This window comes from Phyllostomus discolor, chromosome 3, assembly GCF_004126475.2.
Source record: "Phyllostomus discolor isolate MPI-MPIP mPhyDis1 chromosome 3, mPhyDis1.pri.v3, whole genome shotgun sequence".
Classification (NCBI taxonomy): domain Eukaryota; kingdom Metazoa; phylum Chordata; class Mammalia; order Chiroptera; family Phyllostomidae; genus Phyllostomus; species Phyllostomus discolor.
Genome location: NC_040905.2, coordinates 113884689 through 113904427, shown reverse-complemented (window position 1 = coordinate 113904427; position 19739 = coordinate 113884689). Strand labels below are relative to the sequence as shown.

The 19739-nt window shown below is 40.6% G+C and overlaps 2 protein-coding genes and 1 pseudogene across 2 annotated transcripts; 1 reads left to right on the top strand and 2 right to left on the bottom strand.

The window, feature by feature from the left end:
- Positions 1–1238: 1238 nt before the first annotated feature.
- Positions 1239–1481, top strand: LOC114509221 (cytochrome c oxidase subunit 7C, mitochondrial-like). The gene has a single exon (XM_036020040.1). The coding sequence runs from the start codon at positions 1264–1266 to the stop codon at positions 1453–1455; it is 192 nt and encodes a 63-aa protein (XP_035875933.1). The 5' UTR covers positions 1239–1263; the 3' UTR covers positions 1456–1481.
- A 5018-nt stretch (positions 1482–6499) lies between these two features.
- Positions 6500–7254, bottom strand: LOC114508920 (annotated as a pseudogene).
- Positions 7255–9388: 2134 nt separating this feature from the next.
- LOC114506781 (EKC/KEOPS complex subunit GON7-like) lies at positions 9389–10013 on the bottom strand. The gene has a single exon (XM_028524661.2). The coding sequence runs from the start codon at positions 9968–9970 to the stop codon at positions 9665–9667; it is 306 nt and encodes a 101-aa protein (XP_028380462.1). The 5' UTR covers positions 9971–10013; the 3' UTR covers positions 9389–9664.
- Between the last annotated feature and the right edge of the window lie 9726 nt (positions 10014–19739).

The window sequence follows — 19739 nt, the reverse complement described above, 5'->3', positions numbered from 1 at the left end:
CATGAGAAATGATTAGTCAAAGGCCCTCCTGCCTATTTTGTTTCTTTCTCAATCAGTAGTTTCTCCCTCTCCCTAAACATTCAGTCTTTCCTACTGGGCTGAATATTTTTTCACTTTCAATCACCTCCACTTTGTTTTTTAAAATGTTTTTATTTTTAATTTTTTTTATTTTAATTGTTGTTCAAGTACAGTTTTCTGCCTTTTACTCCTATCTCAGCCCACCCCCCCAGCCCTCCCCACCTCCCTCCCGTTTCTACCCGCCCCCCTTGTTTTTGTCCATGTGTCCTTTATTCGTGTAAACCCTTCCCCCTTTCCCCTGAAATTCCCTCCCCTCTCCCACCTGGTCGCTGTCAAACTGTTCTCTATTTCAGTGTCTGGTTATATTTTGCTTGTTTGTTTGTTTTGTTAATCACCTCCATTTTAAAAGAAAATGTTTCCTATTCTGTCTTCCCTTTAAGATTCTGCCTCAAGCAATTTAATTTTTTTCTTGATAAATGTCTTGAAAGTTTGTTTCTATTATATTACTTCCTACTCATTTCTTAACTTGTGATCTATGTTCTTCCTTCGGTACTATGTTGATACCTGCTAAGAAAATTAATGACTCGCTAATTGCCAAATCCAATGCTTTCTTCACAGTCTTCATTCTATTTCTCCCACTGCAACAGGGATGTCTTCATCTACCTATTTGGAAATCTCTTGTAGTTTGGATCTGTGATACCACAATCTTTATTTCTACCTCCCTGCTGTTTCCATTGCAGTCTCTTCTCTGGCTATTCTCTGGAAGAGTGATTCCTGTCCTCAAACAGCTCCCTGTGTTCCTTTGCTCTCTCTTGACTTATTACAAAATGATACATGAAAACAGTACCATGTTTAAGTAAAAGGTTGAAATTCCCATCCCAAATTCCACTTCCCAGAAGAATTTCTTTGTTAATGATTTGGAATGTATTTTTCTGGAATTTAAACATTTAACAATAAACCCCTTAAAACTTACAATAAATACAAGAATTTTTTGAATTGACAATTTCAAACAATGTAGAATGATAACGAATTAAAATTAAATTTGCGACTCTTCTGGCAAGATGGAGGAATAGATGGACGTACCGTACCTCCTCGTACAACCAAGATTAGAAAAACAATAATTTACAACAATAATTTACAATCAGAATAACACCCAAATCCGGCAGAGGATTTATCTGAATGGAAGTCGGGCAGCCAAGAAGTTGAAGTAGACTTGTTCATCCGGACTGGGCTTCCAACAGCAAAATGTTGGGACAGAGCACTCGGAGATTCACAACCTCTGTGGTCCGTAGAAGCCACTATGAGGAAGGTCCAGGGAAGAATTTGCCGTTTTCGGTGGAAAACAAGTGGCGGTTACTAGCTATGATGACTTCGTATTTTGGATCTGGATTTGCTGCACCTTTCCTTATTGTAAGACACCAACTGCTTAAAAAATAAGGATGTTTTAGTTAATCCATAAAACAGATATGAAGAAGAGCATTTTAAGTGGTGCAGTCTCTTTGAAAAAATGGATCAAACTGTTGAACTCAACATACTAGATATGTTTGTAAATAAACTTAATGGCATGAAAAAAAAATTAAATTTGCCTCTTCATGCCATTCTTCTAAGCAAATCCTGTACCCCAGAAGCAATGACAAACAGTAATTTAACAGTCCCTTCCAAACTGTGGTAGACTCTATTTTTTTCTTCCAAGCATCTTTTCACCCTGTTGATATATGCACAACCTGGGGGCTTATTTTTCCCTGGGGTCTCGATCCCTCCCCTACTTTCAGTCCATAATGGCTCCACCCTGGGCTCAGGATAGTTCATGTAACTTGTGTCTACACCAGCCTGAACTTGAGAGTCTGCTGGTTATAGTGATTTGTTCAGGGAGGACACTTAACTCAATAAGAGTCAAGGAAACACAGATTTTGCCTGGGAATTTCTGGGAAAGAGATTATTGCTGTTCCATTTCTGGTAACATGGCAGATTAGATTATTTAGACTAACCCTCTTGTTGCAAAACAAGTGTTGGATATATATTAAAAACATTTTTCTTGAAAACATTAAAGAATTAAATAGATGATAAGGATAATAGATTTAAAAATCTAGGGTAAAAATATTTCGTTGCTTGATCCAAAGGGTAATTACATAGATGTTAATTTTAAAATTGTTTATTAATCTAAACATTTGTGTTTGTATACCTTTGTGTATGTATATTTTCACATTTTAATAAAATGTGTGCGTGTCTGAGAGAGAGAGAGAGAGAGGAGAAACATAAACAAGGCTAAAGAAACAAAACAACAACAATAACAATGACAAACCCGTATATAGGAAAAAAGGAAAATTCACTCATAATCTTATCACCCAGATATAAATGGTATTTAAAATCTTGGTATATACTCCTCCTGCCTTTTTCCAACCATGTAAATAAACAAAAATAGGAGCATCCTCTATGAACTATTTTGTAGCCTGATTTTTACTTACTATGTTGTTAATATATTTCCATAGTTTTGGATATTTTCCTAAATGAAAAGAAATCTAGGTGAAGGAAATAATTCAAAGATGTCAGTTGAGTCTCAAAACTGCTTCTGCTGAAACACGCATCGTATGAGGGAAAACTAAGCTATAGTTTTCATAGCCTTGTAAGGCACAGAGGGAAAAAGAAAAAGTTAAGGCTCATTTTTTCATGGTGGGACATCTCACAGGAGACTATCTTCCCTTAAAGCTGGGACCCGAATGCCTATAGGCTTAGGAAGAAAACATGCCTCACTTCCACCCCTGAGGGACTGCCGGGAAAGTGGGCACAGTGGCAAGGTCTCCCATCCCTGAGATTTGTAGCTGAAATTCCAATCACCTGATTGTCAAAACAAAAACAAAACCCTTTCAAGCTACGGAGTGAGACTTGGACTATCAGACAAAAATGTAAATCTTCTCTGGAGGAACATAACCATCATTCTGTATCTCAAAGGAAGGGCCATTGCAATTGCATCACACACTAATGAGCGCACACTAGGAAATAAGGCACGAAGGGTGATAAGTATTAACAATAGACAGCAGAAAATAGAACTAGAAAGATTTCAGATAATAGAATTAGTCTCACATTCTAAAATAACTGTTCTCTTGATTTAAAGAAACAAAAGACAGCCTGAAAGTGTTTGTAAATAGCATGTCACTATAAAAATAACAAATAAAACTTCTAGAAATGAAAAATAAAATAATTAAAATGTAAAAACTCAGCTGAAGCTAAAACTAATGAACTGGAAGATAGACCTGAAGAAAAGTTTCAGAATGCAACATGAAAAGAGATAAAAAGACAAAATATGGAAGAGGGGTTAAGAGACATGGCCTGGCTCATCAACAAGCCTTTGAAGACTTGTTTTTAACCTTTTTTGGAAGGAAGGTGAATAACTTTTACTTTGAAGATAATTTATCCTACTGCTAAGGTGTGGCTCTTCTGGGGTCTCTTCTGAATGTCTCAAGTCACCAAGGACTCTCCACACAGGCTGGTCAGATATCAAATGCCTCCTGGACTCTGGGCACCATACCTTCCTGGTCACCCTAGGCAGTGGTGTGTCTTAGTATTCATTAAAGGGGTCCCCTATGCAGATTTCTACAACTATTTCTTCACATCACCGTCTCCTCTTTGGAACTCTGCCCTGCCACTTTAAACCACTTCAGACACTTTGAACTCTAATCTCTGTCTATCAGCTCAGCCACAGATCTGTGTTCTGTGTGGGATTCCCCTTCCTGTTCTGTGGTCTGAAATATGCCCTCAGACAGAAAACCAGGGCAATCAGTGGTCATCTTGTTTGTTTTTCATTTCTTAAGAATCATAATGCTGGGCTACTTATTGTCCCTTACCTTAAAAACTTAATTTTTTTGTCTAGTTTTCTTGTTATGTATAGTAGAATGATAAATCCAGTCTCCATTACTCCATCATGGCCATAAGCATGAATTATAGACCTTTTTTTAAACACAAGAAATTGGCTTACAGGATTATGTCATAATGAAGGAATTGGGGGCCTGTGGTAGGTGAATGACTCTTCACTGTTTAACCTTTAGTATCATTAGAATTTTTTACCATATGCACGCCCTCTTTTAAAAATCTAGTTAATAAGAAATTCTCATTAGTATATTCAGAGACATCTGAGAAAATATTGCCACTCCAAAACAAAACCAAACTCCCACGGAAAGGAAGCAATGAAAGAAACAGAAAAAATACTTAGAAAGTAAAAGTGATTTTCAAAATAACTGTCATATAAATAATAGAATGGACATGTTTAAAGTCCAATTCATGATCTAGAAGATAAAGTCAAGCAAGCCTATGAGAATGCAAAGCAAAAGGACAAAGAAATGGAAAATATGAAAGACAATGAAGGTCATATCTGGAAACCACACCTTCATCTACTAGGATTTCTAGAAGGAAGAATGAGAGACAACTGAGGGGAGGAAAACAAGACAATATAGAAAAGATTTCTGAAAATAATCTATATTTTCAGATTGAACCAGATTACTAGTTCCAAGCAGGGAAATGAAAAAGGGTGAACTTGAATACATATTAATGACATTTCTTTTTTCTAAAATTGTTTTTAATTTGTTGATTTTAGAGAGCCAGGAAGGGGAGAGAGAAAGTGACAGAGAAACATCCATTTGTTTCTCCGCCCATCTATGCACTCATTGATAGATTCTTGTCAGTGCCCTAACGCCTGATGGAATCCGCAACCTTGGTGCATCAGGACAACGCTCCAATCAACTGAGCTGTCTGGCCAGGGCTTAATGACGTTTCTGAACCAGGGATCCAAGACTAGAATTCCTATAAGCTTTTAGAGAAGGAAAACTCTACCAACAAGGAATCAGACATTACACCCAACAACACTGCACATTAAATTATGTTGTAATGCCTTTGACATTCTGAGGAAGAATTATCTTCAGAAAGGATTAAATCTTCAGTCAAATATGAATGCGGTTGATTGTAGAAATTATTTCTCCCATCAAATTATCTAAATTTTTTCATCATTTTATTCCCCACCTTAGGTTGCTATGATTATGAAGAGAAGGCTGAAATGGAGCAATAGCCAATTTCCTCATTAACATAGACAATTATTGTGTTCCATCTACTGTAGCCCTAAGTGTGTGACCTAGCTAAAAATGATGGGAATACAAGACCTTTCAGAACTGCAAAGAGATTTAGACCATTACCATTTACTTTGTATTCCCACTGCCTAGCATAACTCTGGGCATCTTGGATGTGCTCATATGTGTGCAGAATGAATGAGTAAATGAATGAGATCCACCACCCCTTAGCTGAGAAACTGCAATTTTACATCATCTTAGGCAGAAAAAGGTTAGTTGTATAGCATTTGCCTCCCTGCAGCCATTCACTGATTGGATTTTTCTCTCTGTTAGTTCTAGGCTATTGTTCAGTGCCTTCCTTTGAAAGTTACATAATTCAGGATCCCAAAGCTTTCTATGTATTGACTGGAATTGTTTTCGATCACAGATTCAATGACAGCCAGGAACCCTTGCTACTTGAGGTGAGAACATCTTTTTCATCACAATCTGATCATCTTACCCAGCCTTGAGCATGAGTTCATTAAGGAGTCTTATTACCTGGGCTACCCCTCTGCTTTCCTCCGTGTCAGCTTTGTCAGCTGGCTGTCATCTTATTTCTAGAAAAGGTAAGAGAGCACTCCTGATTTCACATCTTACAACCTGGACATTGAGGTCCATCCCAGTTTTCAGATTTTTTAAAAGAGAAGTCTTGTGTGGAGCCAGCCTCTATCCTGAGGGTACAGGACTGCATATGTTCAATTGCTTTGTTACAGAAGCAACCCCAGTGCCAGACTCCACAGAAATGAATCCCAGCTATGCAGATTACTAGCTGTGTAACTTCAGGATAGTAACTAATATTTTGGGGCCTCAGCTTCTTTGTCAGTGTAGTGGGGTTAATAGAAGTTCCTAACTCATAGAGCTGTTGTGGAGATTAAATGAATTTATGCCTATAAAGTGCTTAGAACAAAGCCCAGAACAGAGGTATTTTCCAGAAGGATTAGTTAGTGTTGTCATTATTACTGATCTCACAGACTTCAGATATGGTTTGTTTATTTGCTTGCTTGCATGTCTAAGGCAAAGGCAGTGTTTTAAACATAAGATTGTTTGGTTTCTGTTTGGGAATGGGAAAACCACTAATGCACAGTTTTATTTTGTTCTATATAGTCTACCTAATGATATGTTTTAGGATTTTATTTTCAATTTTTATTTTTTTAGAGAGAGGGGGAGGGAGGAAGAAAGAGAAGGAGAAAAACAGATGAGCAAGAAAAACTGATTGGTTGCCTCTCTCATGCCCCGAGCTGGGGGTCTGGCTCAAAACCCAGGCATCTGCCCTGACCAGGAATTGAACCCATGGCCTTTTGGTTTGCGGGATGACACCCACCCTACTGAGCCACACTAGTCAGGGTCCTAATGATTTTTTTTTGAAGGAAGAAAGTAATATAAAATTTTGGTATGAAACAGCTGTAAGAAGAGAGGGAGTGTGCCTGTCATCATGTTTCCATAAAGGAGGCGAAACTGAGGCTCCCAGCACAAGTGGAGAGGGAGCACGAGGACTGCAGCACTTGGGCACAGAGTCTTTGGCTGCAGGAAGCACTCTGTGGTTACTCTTCAGGAACGGAGAAGGCATGGCCCAAGGAAAGCATATGTCTCAGAGTTCCACTTAGAGTTCCCCCTCCTCCAGAGGCCGGTATGGGGTGGCATCAGACTTCTACCGTACAGCAATACCACACACCACAAAACCAGATTCACCCAAGAAGAATTTTCAGCATTGTGTAGGTTGGACTAAAACTGTGGAGCGGTTACAGGGGGTGTCCATGGAAGTTTCTGAGTTTCAAAGCAGCTAATTCAGAGAGACGAAGTTGCAGAAAGAACTGGTGCCAAACTGAAGGACATGAGCAGGCACTAAGACCAGGGAGATGGTTATTGCACTGAGATGTCCATTGCAATGCAGACCTCTATTTGGCCTCTGTGGTAGTCCTTGATGCAGCTGCCACAAAGTAGCACAGTGAACAATAGGCCGAGGGTCAGGATAAGGCCAGGGAGGAGTGATGTGGGGCAGCCACACCAGGGGCAGCTGCCACTGAAGGAGCCCTGGAAATTGTTAGAACTTGCATGGAACGTTGATAGATGGAGACAGATGTGTTAATAGAATAACCAACATTTTTCTAGTGCTTACCAATGCCAGGCCCATCTCAGGGACCATCTCATTTGGTCATAGAGTGCCTGCGACATAGGTACTGTTCACATCGTTTCCATTTTACTGATAAAGAAACTGAGGGAAGAAGATTAAGTGAATTGCTCCAAGTGCCATGGCTATATAGTAGGAAGTTTGGGATTTGGATCCGGATGTGTTGGCTCCAGAGCCTATGCCCTGCCTTTTCCTAGGATGGTTGCCACAGAGTGCAGGGAACCCCAATGCGGCCGTGTTCCCCCCAGAGGGACATCTTCTGGCGTAGACACCTTTCCTCTAGTCACAGCTGATCTTGAGCAAGCATATCTTTGCTCTGTCTCATGCCCTTTCTGAGTTTCAGGATCTCATAACTAAATTTGTTTTCTTGTTATTCTTTATAGGTTAAGTATCACTTGTGCCTCAGTTGGTTTCAGAAGAATTGTTTATTTTCTGGGCTAATATTTTGTTAAGATGACTTAGAAGGGTGGAACATAAACCTTCTTTATCCTCCTAATCCACGCCAAGGACCCTGGGACTTTGAACATCCTGATGGGGGATACTCTGGGGAGGAAGGGTATGTACGTTACACTGAGCACAGCCATTGTGTCCTGCTGCACATATATGTGGTGCTATTTTAGTTGTTTCTGCTGTCCAAATACTTGCTAAACTAACATTTCAAAAAGGTTGTGGGAATTATATTTGTAAATGTGGCGGAGAGTGGGGAGAGGTAGAAGTGGGTCTCGGGGGGATAAAAGGTGATGGAAGGAGACTTCACTTAGGGTGGTGACCACACAATACAGTTTACAGATGATGTATTATAGAATTCTACACCTGAAACCTATATAATGTTAATAACCAATGTCACCCAAAAATATTCAATAAAAGGAAAAATCATGACCCAACTATTAAAAAACGTGGCATTCAGTAAAATGCTTATATTCTAGAGTAAATTAAACCAGAGTTCTGTACTTTATTGTGTTGTAAGGGTATTGAATTATTTGAGGGAAGGATTCCAGCAATTTACAAGAATAAATGTTGTCTCTTCTTTATGTTTCTGTATATGTTAACTTTTCTGTTTATAAAAGTGTACATTTGCCTTTAGCTTTTGCAGACCAGGGGAGAAGTAGTGGGGCACCAAGGAGATTGCTAATCCTCCTTCTTTTGCAACGTGTCACAGTCCTGACTGAAGGCCCATGACAAGGACTCATGCTCTCCACTTCCTTATAGAGACTTTTTGTCTCCCTGTGAGGCATTTGTGGTGACCAGTTTCTGGAGAAGTAACAGCTCTTAGAAAATTAAGCTGACAATCTGCATTTTGTTGTGGAATGACCACACAATTGACCTGAAGCCCTGGGCCTGCAAGCCTACCAAGTGGGAACCCCAGGTTCAAGGGTTTACAGTCAGGTGATTGACTATAGTGGGAATTATCCTATGTACAAGCAAGAATATGTAACAGTCCCCATATTATCGTCAGCAATTTGCTCCTCCCTCTTTCACCCTGACAGATCTGCAGGTCTGCCTACGTCTGGGCCACTGGAAGACCTTAGTCACCTCTACTCCAGTGCTGACGTATCCCAGCATGGCTCTGCCCATGTGGAGGGCCAGTAACCCTCACTTGGAGGTGGGGCCATATCTCTTAGAAGACTCCAAAACCAGAGGTCTTTCTTTGCCTTTCAACCTACTTTTCTCAAAAGCTGGCCTCAGCACACCAACCACATTTGTACTGAAACATGGTGCTTATGGTGAACATTGTTTTTGAGTCATGGCAGCAAAATTCAGTGATCATGACCCTTGTACTACAGCTCCGACAATTTAGAGACAGCAGAGCAGGGGCGGGCTCGGGGTGGGGAGCTGTGCCTTCCAAGTGCTTTGAATTTAAACATCTCACATGTACATCTCACATAGACATCTCACATGTATTTGGTCACTGAATGATCAAAACTATGGAACGGGCATCCTTCCCCTGAAGCCTGAGCACTCATGGGAGAAAGGGTGGCCTCACTCTGGGGACTGTTATATTGGATGTCCCTTGTTTTATCTGCCCAGGACCTCTTTATCCCATTTTCTTTTTACCCTGTTTTCTTTTTTTCTTTTTCTTTTTTTTTTTTTTACATTAGAAAGTGTTCTCTATTATTTCCATGGTCTGAAATTTATTCAAGAAAACAGATTGATTTCTAAACATTTATTGTATCTTTCTTGGCTGGAAACAGAATAAAGTTTGCTTTTCTTTAACAAAAGTGTCCCAGGGAAACAAAACAAATTAAAACAGAAGTCTTCCTTAAATGTCAGTGATAACTAAGATAGAGTTGCAGTCTTTTTTTTTGGAACGCTTTGTGCATTTGTGTGCGCAGGGGCCATGCTAATCCTCTTCATATTGTTCCAATTCAGTGTATGTGCTGCCGAAGCAAGGCAGCAGTCTGTTAAAACTCATAAAAAGCTATTGTTAAGATGGTGGTTTTGGCCGTTTTGCAGATGGTCCATCTGAGTTAGTTCTGTTATCAATGTTATTTTCATCTTCTGCATCATCTTCATCATCACCGTCCAAGGCCTCGTCTGGAGCCACCGCCACCCTGCTCCGCGCTTCCCGCTGTTCCAGGGGGCCCAAGAGCTCGGCCACCAGCTCTCTCATCTGGGCCACGCCGGACAATAGGCCCCGGAAAGGGTCGGCGTCGTCGCCCGGCGCCTCACAAGGCACCCGTAGCTGCTGCCGCTGACCGTCCAAGCCTACGTACTCGCCCAGTACCTCCATGGCAACCACTGTGCTTCCAGAACGCGCCAGGAGAGTACCACCCGGAAGCCTCTTTTTACCCTGTTTTCTGATAAAAGATGCAATCACTGAAGTTCAGAAATTTATGGGACCTGCTAATGAAAAATAACCATCCCCTGACCGGTGTGGCTCAGCTGGCTGGGCATAGTCCCGCAAAGTGAAAGGATCCCGATTCAATTCCCAGTGAGGGCTCATGCCTGGTTTGCAGGATTGGTCCCCAGTCAGGGCAAGTATGAGAGGCAACTGGTCGATGTTTCTCTCCCTCTTTTTCCCCCTCCCTCCCTCTCTCTAAAAAATAAGTAAATAAACTCTTTTTTTAAAAAAAGAAAAATTACCAGAGTAGGAATGAAGCCGACAGGTAAGAGGTTGCTTGGGTATCAGAGCGACCTCCAAGATGAGTTGGAACTTGCATGTTCTTTCATCATTTTAACCTGCTTGCAGCTTAGGCAATGGTATCTCTTGTTACTACATGAGTCCTTGCTTTTGGACTGGGAATGTCCATCCATTCCCAGTGGTTCCTGAGTTATAGCCCACTGCCTCATACATGGTGGGTGCTCAGAAAATGCTTGTGGACTGACTAATCGATAACAGGAAGGGAATAATTGTCCAAAGTGAACACGCTCTCATTTTGCTGAAAGGAAAGCAGTATCTAGGAAGACTGTCCAGGCAAGGCTGATCCTCCTTAGTTACTCTATTTCCTGCACTCCTTTATGTACCTATTCTCTCCTGTTACCTTTCTCCTCACATTTTACTCCTAAAAAATTCTTCTCACTCAAATTTTCTTCTTCTTTTCCTGATTCTTATGACTATGTATTAAAATAGCCTATCAGTAGCTCCTGGAGCCGTGCTTGGTCTCACTAATGATGTCTGGTTTGCTCTGTGTTCTTCAGTGTTCACTTGTCAGGAGCAGTTGAACTGACCCTGCCTTGTGGGGCTGCCTGTGGGAATACTTTCCACTAAGAAGGCAGAAAGACGGAGGGAACCTGTGTTTTGCTGCAATGATAGTGGGACACAGGGCTAACTCTGTACCAACTGAAAAACCCAAGGAAACTAGAATCTTCCTGTGTATTGTTGGAACAACCCCCTTTGAGTTCCCAGGTGTGGGAGTTTTCCCTTCCTTTGTTTCAGCAACAAATTGCTGGAGGCATCAAATGTTTCTCTTGGGTCAGTAATCAGCCGTGTGTTTCCTACTTCATACTTGAGTTCGCTCTTTAGACAAATGTAGGTTAAAGATCACTTTTGGGAAACTTAGAAATAACCACCAATAGTATTTAAAAGTAAGACATAAAACTTGGAAAACACTGGAGAAAACAAAAGAAACAAAATAGTTTGTATACTGAAAAAGAGAAGACAAAGGAAATCATAAAAAATCATACAGCACAGAAGTTATAATATTAAACAAGATAACATAAGACCAAACATAGAAGTTATAACAATAAATTGTAAATGGGATCACCTTTCTTTTTAAAAGGAAAAACCACTAGAGTAGCTCAAGAAACAAAATGCATCTAAAACAAAATGACATAATATTGCTGGTTGATGTAACAGTACCCGTATATGGTACTGTCCACGTGCAAGGAATGCTCTGAAGCACTGATTCACTTCATCCTCCTAAACAGCTTGTGCTGAAATCCTGTGTTTGGCCCTCCGGACTCACTCCTCACCATTCTTCATCTTGCTTTCTCCCCTGAAGGCTGACCTGCACCCATTCCAAAACATACTCCCACAACAGGCACCTGACAAAATGTCACTGTTCTCTTAAGATATCTTGATCCACAAGGCTTTCCCCTTCTAGGTTCTGGTAACCTCTCTTCCTTCTTCTTATCCCTTTGGGCCCAAAGGTGGTAAAAACTGCTGCTGTGGGAGAAACTCCCAGCCTCACAGGGGAGTTCATTGGAGAGACCCACAGGGTCCTAGAATGTACACAAACACATCAACATGGGGATATACACCAGAAAGGTTCAATTTGCTTGTGGATAGTAGGGGAAGTGACTGAAATCCGGCAGAGAGAGGAGCAAGTGCCATTATTCCCTCTCAGACCCCTTGTCCACACAGTGTCACAACCCAGTGACATGGGATACCCCACCTGGGTGAATACCTAAGTCTCTGTCTCTCAACGTAACAGGCACTAAGATGAAAAAATGGCCCAAACGAAAGAACAGATCAAAGATCCCCCCAAAATACAACTAGGTGATGAAGAGATAGTCAACCTATAAGATGCACAGTTCAAAACACTGGTAATCAGGATGTTCACAGAATTGGTTGAATTTGGTCACAAATTTGATGAAAAAAATGAAGCCTACACTAAGTGAAATAAAGAAAAATGTACAGGGAACCAATAGTGATGGGAAGGAAACTAGGACTCAAATCAATGGTGTGGACCAGAAGGAAAGAAGAAAGAAACATCCAATCAGAAAAGAATGAAAAAATAAGTATTTTAAAAAATGAGGAGAGGCTTAGGAACTTCCAGGGCATCTTTAAACGTTCCAACATCTGAATTATATGGGTGCCAGAAGAGGAAGAGCAACAAGTAGAAAACTTATTTGAATAAATAATAGAGGAGAATTTCCTCAATCTGGCCAAGGAAATAGACTTCCAGGAAGTCCAGGAAGTTCAGAGAGTCCCAAAGAAGTGGGACCCAAGAAGGAACACAGCAAGGCACATCATAATTACATTACCCAAGATTAAAATGAAGGAGAGAATCCTAGAAGCAGCAAGAGATAAGGAGGCAGTTACCTACAAAGAAGTTGCCATCAGACTGTCAGCTGATTTCTCAAAAGAGACCTTGCAGGCAAGAAGGGGCTGGAAGGAAGTATTCCAAGTCATGAAAGGCAAGGACCTACATCCAAGACTGCTCTATCCAGCAAAGCTTTCATTTAGAATGGAAGGGCAGATAAAATACTTCCCAGATAAGGTCAAGTTGAAGGAGTTCATCATCACTAAGCCCTTATTATATGAAATGTTAAAGGGATTTATCCAAGAAAAAGAAGATAAAAAATAGGTACAGTAAAATGACAGCAAACTCACAATTATTAACTACCACATCTAAAACAAAAACAAAACAAACTAAGCAAACAACCAGAACAGGAACAGAATCACAGAAATGGAGATCACATGGAGGGTTAGCAACAGGGGAGTGGGAGGGGGAGAGAAGGGGAAAAAGTGTAGGGAATAAGTAGCATAGATGGTAGGTAGAAAATAGACAGGGGGAGGGTAAGAATAGTATGGGAAATGTAGAAGCCAAAGAACATATATATGACACATGGACATGAACTAAAGGTGGGGAATGTGAGTGGGAGGGGGTGTGCAGGGTGGAGGGGAGTGAAAGAGGGAAATGGGACAAATGTAATAGCATAATCAAGAAAACATATTTTAAAAATTTAATTAAATAAATAAATAAATATTATTTTTCAAATTAAAAAAAAAAAACCTCTGCTGCTGCAAGCCCTACTTTTCCACATTGTCCTGTAAGGGTCCCTGTCCCTGTGCAGGCATTTGTAATTAGGCCTTTTAAAAATAAAGTTTCTTGGGAGCATTTGAGAGCTTACTTCCATCATATGTTGTCAGTTTGGCACAAATAAACTCCTATAAAAATTTTAAAAATAAAAACAAACTCTCCTCAAATCATTTTGAGTGTAGCTTGTTCCCTTTAGGGATCCTGACTGAAACACAATTTGTGAGATAACAGCCACTATTCTTATGCAGCAGAGGAGATAACCTGAGACACTAACAGGTGAGTAATTTCAAGATAACTTTGTATAGGAGATTATGCCCCCCTTTTTACTGCAATAAAAAGCAGTTTTCATTCTCAGGTAAGAATCCCTCTCCCTAACCAAAGTAAAACACATTTCTAGTAATTAAGCTTCAGCTCTTCCAAGTGGAATCTGAGGTGAAATTTGCTATAGCAACACACTGCTTCTGCTGGGTGAATTGTCTGAAAATGTGAAACTTACCTGGTTGGTGTGGCTCAGTGGACTGAGTGCCACCCTGCAAACCAAAGGGTCACTGGTTTGATTTCCAGTCAGGGCACATACTTGGGTTGTGGGCCAGGTCCCCAGTAGGGGGCATAGAAGAAGCAACCATACATTGATGTTTCTCTCCTTCTCTTTCTCTCTCCCTTCCACTCTGTCTAAAAAGAAAATAAGTAAAATCTTTTAAAAAAGTGAAACTGGAAAAGTCAGCATTTGTGCTGCCTGTCACTACCAGAACAAATAAGTAGAGGCAAGGATTGAATCTTTATGGGTGCTTTATTCAGATGCCAGTGATGGAGAAGATGGTGGGTTATTACCCTCAAAAATCACCTTAACATCTCATCTCAAGTCAATCTTTTTATAAGGAGAAGAAAGGGTATTAAGGGGGTTGGAAAAAAGGTTAATCAGATAAGAGTTGCAGTCCAGAGGCAATTTTCCTAGTACTTCTTTATCTGTTGATCAATATTCTTTATCAGTGTCACTGACATCCACTCCCTGGAACACCAGGGCTCAGACACCATCTCCACTGCTTGCAGACCCCCTGAGGCAAAAAGGTTGAATTGTTTGCTGTTGTCCTGAAGTCACATAGGTCCTGCATTCCAGTTCCTGGAGTAACAGCTTTCCGTGTGCATTAACTGCTTAAGCCTATCAACTATGACTGAAGCTAAAATCTTTAACTCTTGATTTCCCCTATCATTCTGCTAGTTTTTATTTATCTTATTTTAATAAGATCAGTTTAATTAAAGAAATACAAACTAAAACAACATAAAAGCACATAAGATTATTTAAAAATCATTTGGTTTGAATAAAAAGTTCTTCCACATTAAAAACCATCCTGCAGGCAATTGGATGTGTTTAAATGCATAAGATACATTAGTGGTGGTGTTGCAATTCATCTAAGACAGTTTTCAGCACAACTGACAAAAGTTTCACATTTCCCAGCTGGGGCTACATTAGTGGGGTTTAAAAAATTTTTTTTGAAGATTTTATTTCTTTTTAGAGAGAAGGGAGAGAGGGAGAAAGAGAGGGAGAGAAATATCGATCAGTTGCCTCTCGCACATCCTCAACAGGGACCTGGCCCAAAACCCAAGCGTGTGCCCTGACTGGGAATCAAACCAGCAACCTTTCATTTCATAGGCCAATGCTCAATCCATAGAACCACACCAGCCAGGGCTATATTAGAGTTTTTTAAAAGAAAAATGTCCCTGTCCTTTAGAGTTATCATAGGTCCTCAATTATGTTTCCAGGAGAGTACAAATGCCTACAAAACATGAAATGAAAATTTGTTCAACATAGGTTCTAGTCCATTTTTCTCCTAGTGGGCTTTCTGAGGATCCTGTCTTTCATGTCCCACAGTACACCTTATTTCCGAGCTCAAAGAAATGTATCAAACCTGTGAGGGAGTAATCTCTAACACAGCTAAATTCATTAATCACAGCTAAGGTCTGACTTAAATGTTCTACATAGTTCTTTACCTTCACTTCTTTTTAAAAAATACATTTTATTGATTATGCTATTATAGTTGTCCCATTTTTTTCTCCCCTTCATTCCCCTCTGCCCTGCATGCCCCCCCTCAGCATTCCCCCCTGTCCACCTTTAGTTCATGTCCATGGGTCATACATACACCTTTGGCTTCTCCATCTCCTATACTATTCTTAACCTCCCCCTGTCTGTTTTGTACCTACCATTTATGCTTCTTATTCCCTGTACTTTTTCCATCCATTCTCTGCCTTCTCCCTCCCTCCTGATAACTTCCATGTGATCTCCATTTCTGTGATTCTGTTCCTGTTCTAGTTCTTTGCTTAGTTTGTTCTTGTTTTGTTTTGTTTTGTTTAGGTTCAGTTGTTGATAGTTCTGAGTTTGTTGTCATTTTACTATTCATAGTTTTGATCATCTTTTTCTTATGTAAGTCCCTTTAACATTTCATATAATAAGGGCTTGGTGATGATGAACTCCTTCAACTTGACCTTATCTGGGAAGTATTTTATCTGCCCTTTCATTCTAAATGAAAACTTTGCTGGATAGAGCAATCTTGGATGTAGGTCCTTGCCTTTCATGACTTGGAATACTTCTTTCCAGCCCCTCCTTGCCTGCAATATTTCTTTTGAGAAATCAGCTGATAGCCTTAAGGGAACTCCTTGGTAGATAACTGTCTCCCTTTCTCTTGCTGCTTTTAAAATTCTCTCCTTCATTTTAATCTTGGGTAATGTAATGATGATCTCTCTTGGTGTGTGCTTCCTTGGTTCCCACTTATTTGGGACTCTCAGAGCTTCCTGTACTTCCTGGAAGTCTATTTCCTTTGCCAGATTGGGGAAGTTCTCCTTCATTAGTTTTTCAAAAAGAGTTTTCAATTTCTTGCTCTACCTCTTCTCCTTCTGGCACCCCTATGATTCAGATGTTGGAATGTTTAAAGTTGCCAGAGGTTCCTAAGCCTCTTCTCATTTTCTTGAATTCTTGTTTCTCCATTCTGTTTAGGTTGTATGTTTATTTCTTCCTTCTGCTTCAAATCATTGATTTGAGTCCTGGTTTCTTTCCCATCACTGTTGGTTCCCTGTATATTTTTCTTTGTTTCACTTTGAATAGCTTTCAGTTTTTCCTTCGTTTTGTGATCCCACTCAACCATTTCTATGAGCATCCTGCTTACCAGTGTTTTGAACTCTGCATGTGATAGGTTAGCTATCTCTTCATTGTTTAGATCTGTTTTAGGAGCTTTGATCTGTTCTTTCATTTGGGCCATATTCTTTTGTCTTGACACACTTACTATGTTTTAAGGGGTGGAGCCTTAGGTATTCCCCAGAGTAGAGCAACCCATGTCACTGCGCTGTGGCTCTGTATGTGGGGGAGGGGTCACAAAGGGAACAATACTGCTTGATCGCCTCTCTGCCAGCTTTCAGTCACTTCCCCCGCTATCCACAAACAAATTGAACCCTTCTGGTGCTGATTCCCATGGGTGGGTTTGTGTATATTGTAGGACCTTGTGGGTCTCTCTCCAATGAACTCTCCTATGAGGCTAAGAGTTTCTCCCACTGCCATAACCCCTACAGATTTTTACAACCAGAGGGTTTGAGGCTTTATTTCCTTCCACTGGAACTCTGGGTAGCATGGCCTGTGTTGCTCTCCAGGTGATCCTCCTGGTTTATCTGCACACAAATGTGGGACCACCTGGTCCCCTCACAGTTGCCTTACCTGCCCCCATCCACCAGCTGCTACCTTGCTGCACATCCTCTCAGCCTTGACTACCTGTCTCGCCCTCCTCCCAGTCTGAGTGAAATTTTCTCGTTAACTCCTTGGTTGTTGGACTTCGATATGGTTCAATTTTCTGGCAGTTCTGGCTATTTTTTATTTTTAAATTTGTTGTTGTCCACCTTTGGTTGTGCAAAGAGGTAATGTGTATCTACCTAGGCTGGAAGTCCTTTACCTTCACTTCTTGATATACATACCTATCCCCCACCTCAATCACAGCCTGAAATGGCTTCTCATACAAAATTTTGTAAGGACTCAACTGAATCCCATTTCGAGGAGCCACCCTTATCCAGAGCAGGGCAATAAGTAAAACTTTATATCAATGGAGATAAGTTTCTTGACACAGTTTGGCTACATTTTTCTTCAAAATGTGATTCATTTTCTCTATCTTCCCAAGAGTCTGAGGTCTCTGTGTTGGGTGGAGTCTCTACTTGAGTCCTAAAAATTTGCTAACCTTCTGTGTAATTTCTAAAACAAAAGCATGTCCATTATTGCTCTGGATGCTGCCAGGTAGGCCAAAGTGAGGGGTTATTTCCTTCAGTAGGGCTTTCATTATCTCTGAGGATCTCTCAGTTCTAGTAGACAAGTTCTAGTAGATAAGGCCTCCACCTATCCTGAAAAAATCAACAAAGACTAGCAAATGTATCCATCCTTGGGCCTGCAGCATCTGAGTAAAGTCTTTTTGCCAGTCCTCAAATAGGTACTGCCCTTGGTATTGTTTCCCTTTGTTTTTCTGTTGAGGATCTGTCTTAGGACTGTTCTTTTGGCACATATGGCTTTAGAAATTCCAGGACCTGTGAGCCATGGTTTAATATAGATGGTCCAAAACCTCAGCTCTTAGCTTTCTCTAAGTCTGCGGCTGAATATTCAGGGTCAAATTGAGACACGTCTAGAAAAGGCATTACAAACATTCCTTTAGCAGCTTCATTTGTTGCTTGATCAGCCAGATTGTTTCCTTTAGCAACTTCACAGTCTCCTTTCTGATGCCTGGGGTACAGTGCATAACTGCCGCCTCTGAAGGTACCTGAACAGCTTCTAGTAATTTAAAATTTCTCTTGCATGCTTAATTTCATTTTGATTGGAGTTTGAGAGTTCTCTTTCCTTCTAGATACACATTCACTCTCTTTTAAATCAATTCTGCTAGAATAAACTTCATCAATTATTTCAGTACAGTCATGTATTAGCATGGCCGAGTCAGGGTCCAGAAGGGAGACAGGATTTAACTTACAGTTTTTAATTGCTTGGTACCTGCTCATTCTTCCAGCAGTGAGCCACAATTTTTTTTCTTAGCAGGCTCAACAGTTGGTGGGTTCAACAAATGGTAATAGGCTGTCCCAAGGAAAACTTTTCAGCTTCCTATAAAAACTCACAAGTGGCTGCCACGGTTCTCAAGCAGGCTGGACACCCCTGGACGGTATGATTTAGTTTCTTTGAAAAGTACAAAAAGACTCCTTTTGCTAGATTCAAGCACAAACTAAGAAATCTTACTGCTTGTTGACAAATCTGTGCCTTCCATGTGCTACTTTATAGCCACAAGATACCAGATGGCTCAAGGTGACGATAGGGCAATCAATCAAGGGGACAGAAGTCTGAACCACACATGCTCTGTATAAGCTCCCTTTGCTGAGTCACGATCTGCTCAGTTACCTCAGGCAGCCTCCCTTCTCTGGAGGCCCCTCCTTTCCAGGGAGAGCAGGCTGCTATTAACCTTCTGTTCTGCCTTGGGGTTTTCTCTCTGCCCCCTGCCTTCTCCCAGCAATCTGGTCTGACCCTTCTATTAATTATCACACAAACCAGAAGAAATTCACCCCAAGGGCTGTTTCCTGAAACGATGGCTCCCTCCCTGCCATTCTCCCAGGCAGAGCTCTGTAATATCACACAAGCCAAAAGGCACCTTAATTCTTTTTTTATATAAAATATTTTTATTTAGCTTTTAAATGTATCTATAATGTTTTCCCACTTCTCACATATTGGTCATTGGCATATAAAAATGTCTTATAAGTTTTTTTGGCTTCATATCTAAAATTGTAAATGAAATAAGCATTAATTAAAATGAAGGCACCTTAATTCTTGATGGCCATTCTAAGTCGTAACCTGGGACTGCAATTCTATCAGAAAACACAGCAATTCAATTGAAAGTGAAGGCAATGGGGAGTGTTGAGAATTGGAGAGTCCTCTAGTGAAATCACCTGGCAGCTTCTCGGGAGTCTCCAAATCTGGCCCCCAGGACCTCCCAGTCCAGACAGCCAATGGGACTCCTGCCAAATACCCAGACTTACCAGAGAGTTTCAAAAGTATCTTACCATCATTGCCAGAATATTAAACCAGAAAAATTGGCCTTCATGCTGCCTGTCACCACCAGAACCCTTAAGTAGAGACAAGGATTGAATCTTTATGGGTGCTTTATTCAGATGCCAGTGATCTGAGAAGATGGTGGGTTATGTACCCTCAAACCTCATCTTAACATCTCATCTCAAGCCAACCTTTTTATAAGGAGAGGAAAAGGTAGGTAAGGGGTTTGGAAAAAGGTTAATCAG

What these genes read in the sequence shown, in the direction of transcription:
- LOC114509221 (XM_036020040.1), top strand. Translation starts at nt 1,264, where the DNA reads ATGTTGGGACAGAGCACTCGGAGATTCACAACCTCTGTGGTCCGTAGA.
- LOC114506781 (XM_028524661.2), bottom strand. Translation starts at nt 9,970, where the DNA reads ATGGAGGTACTGGGCGAGTACGTAGGCTTGGACGGTCAGCGGCAGCAG.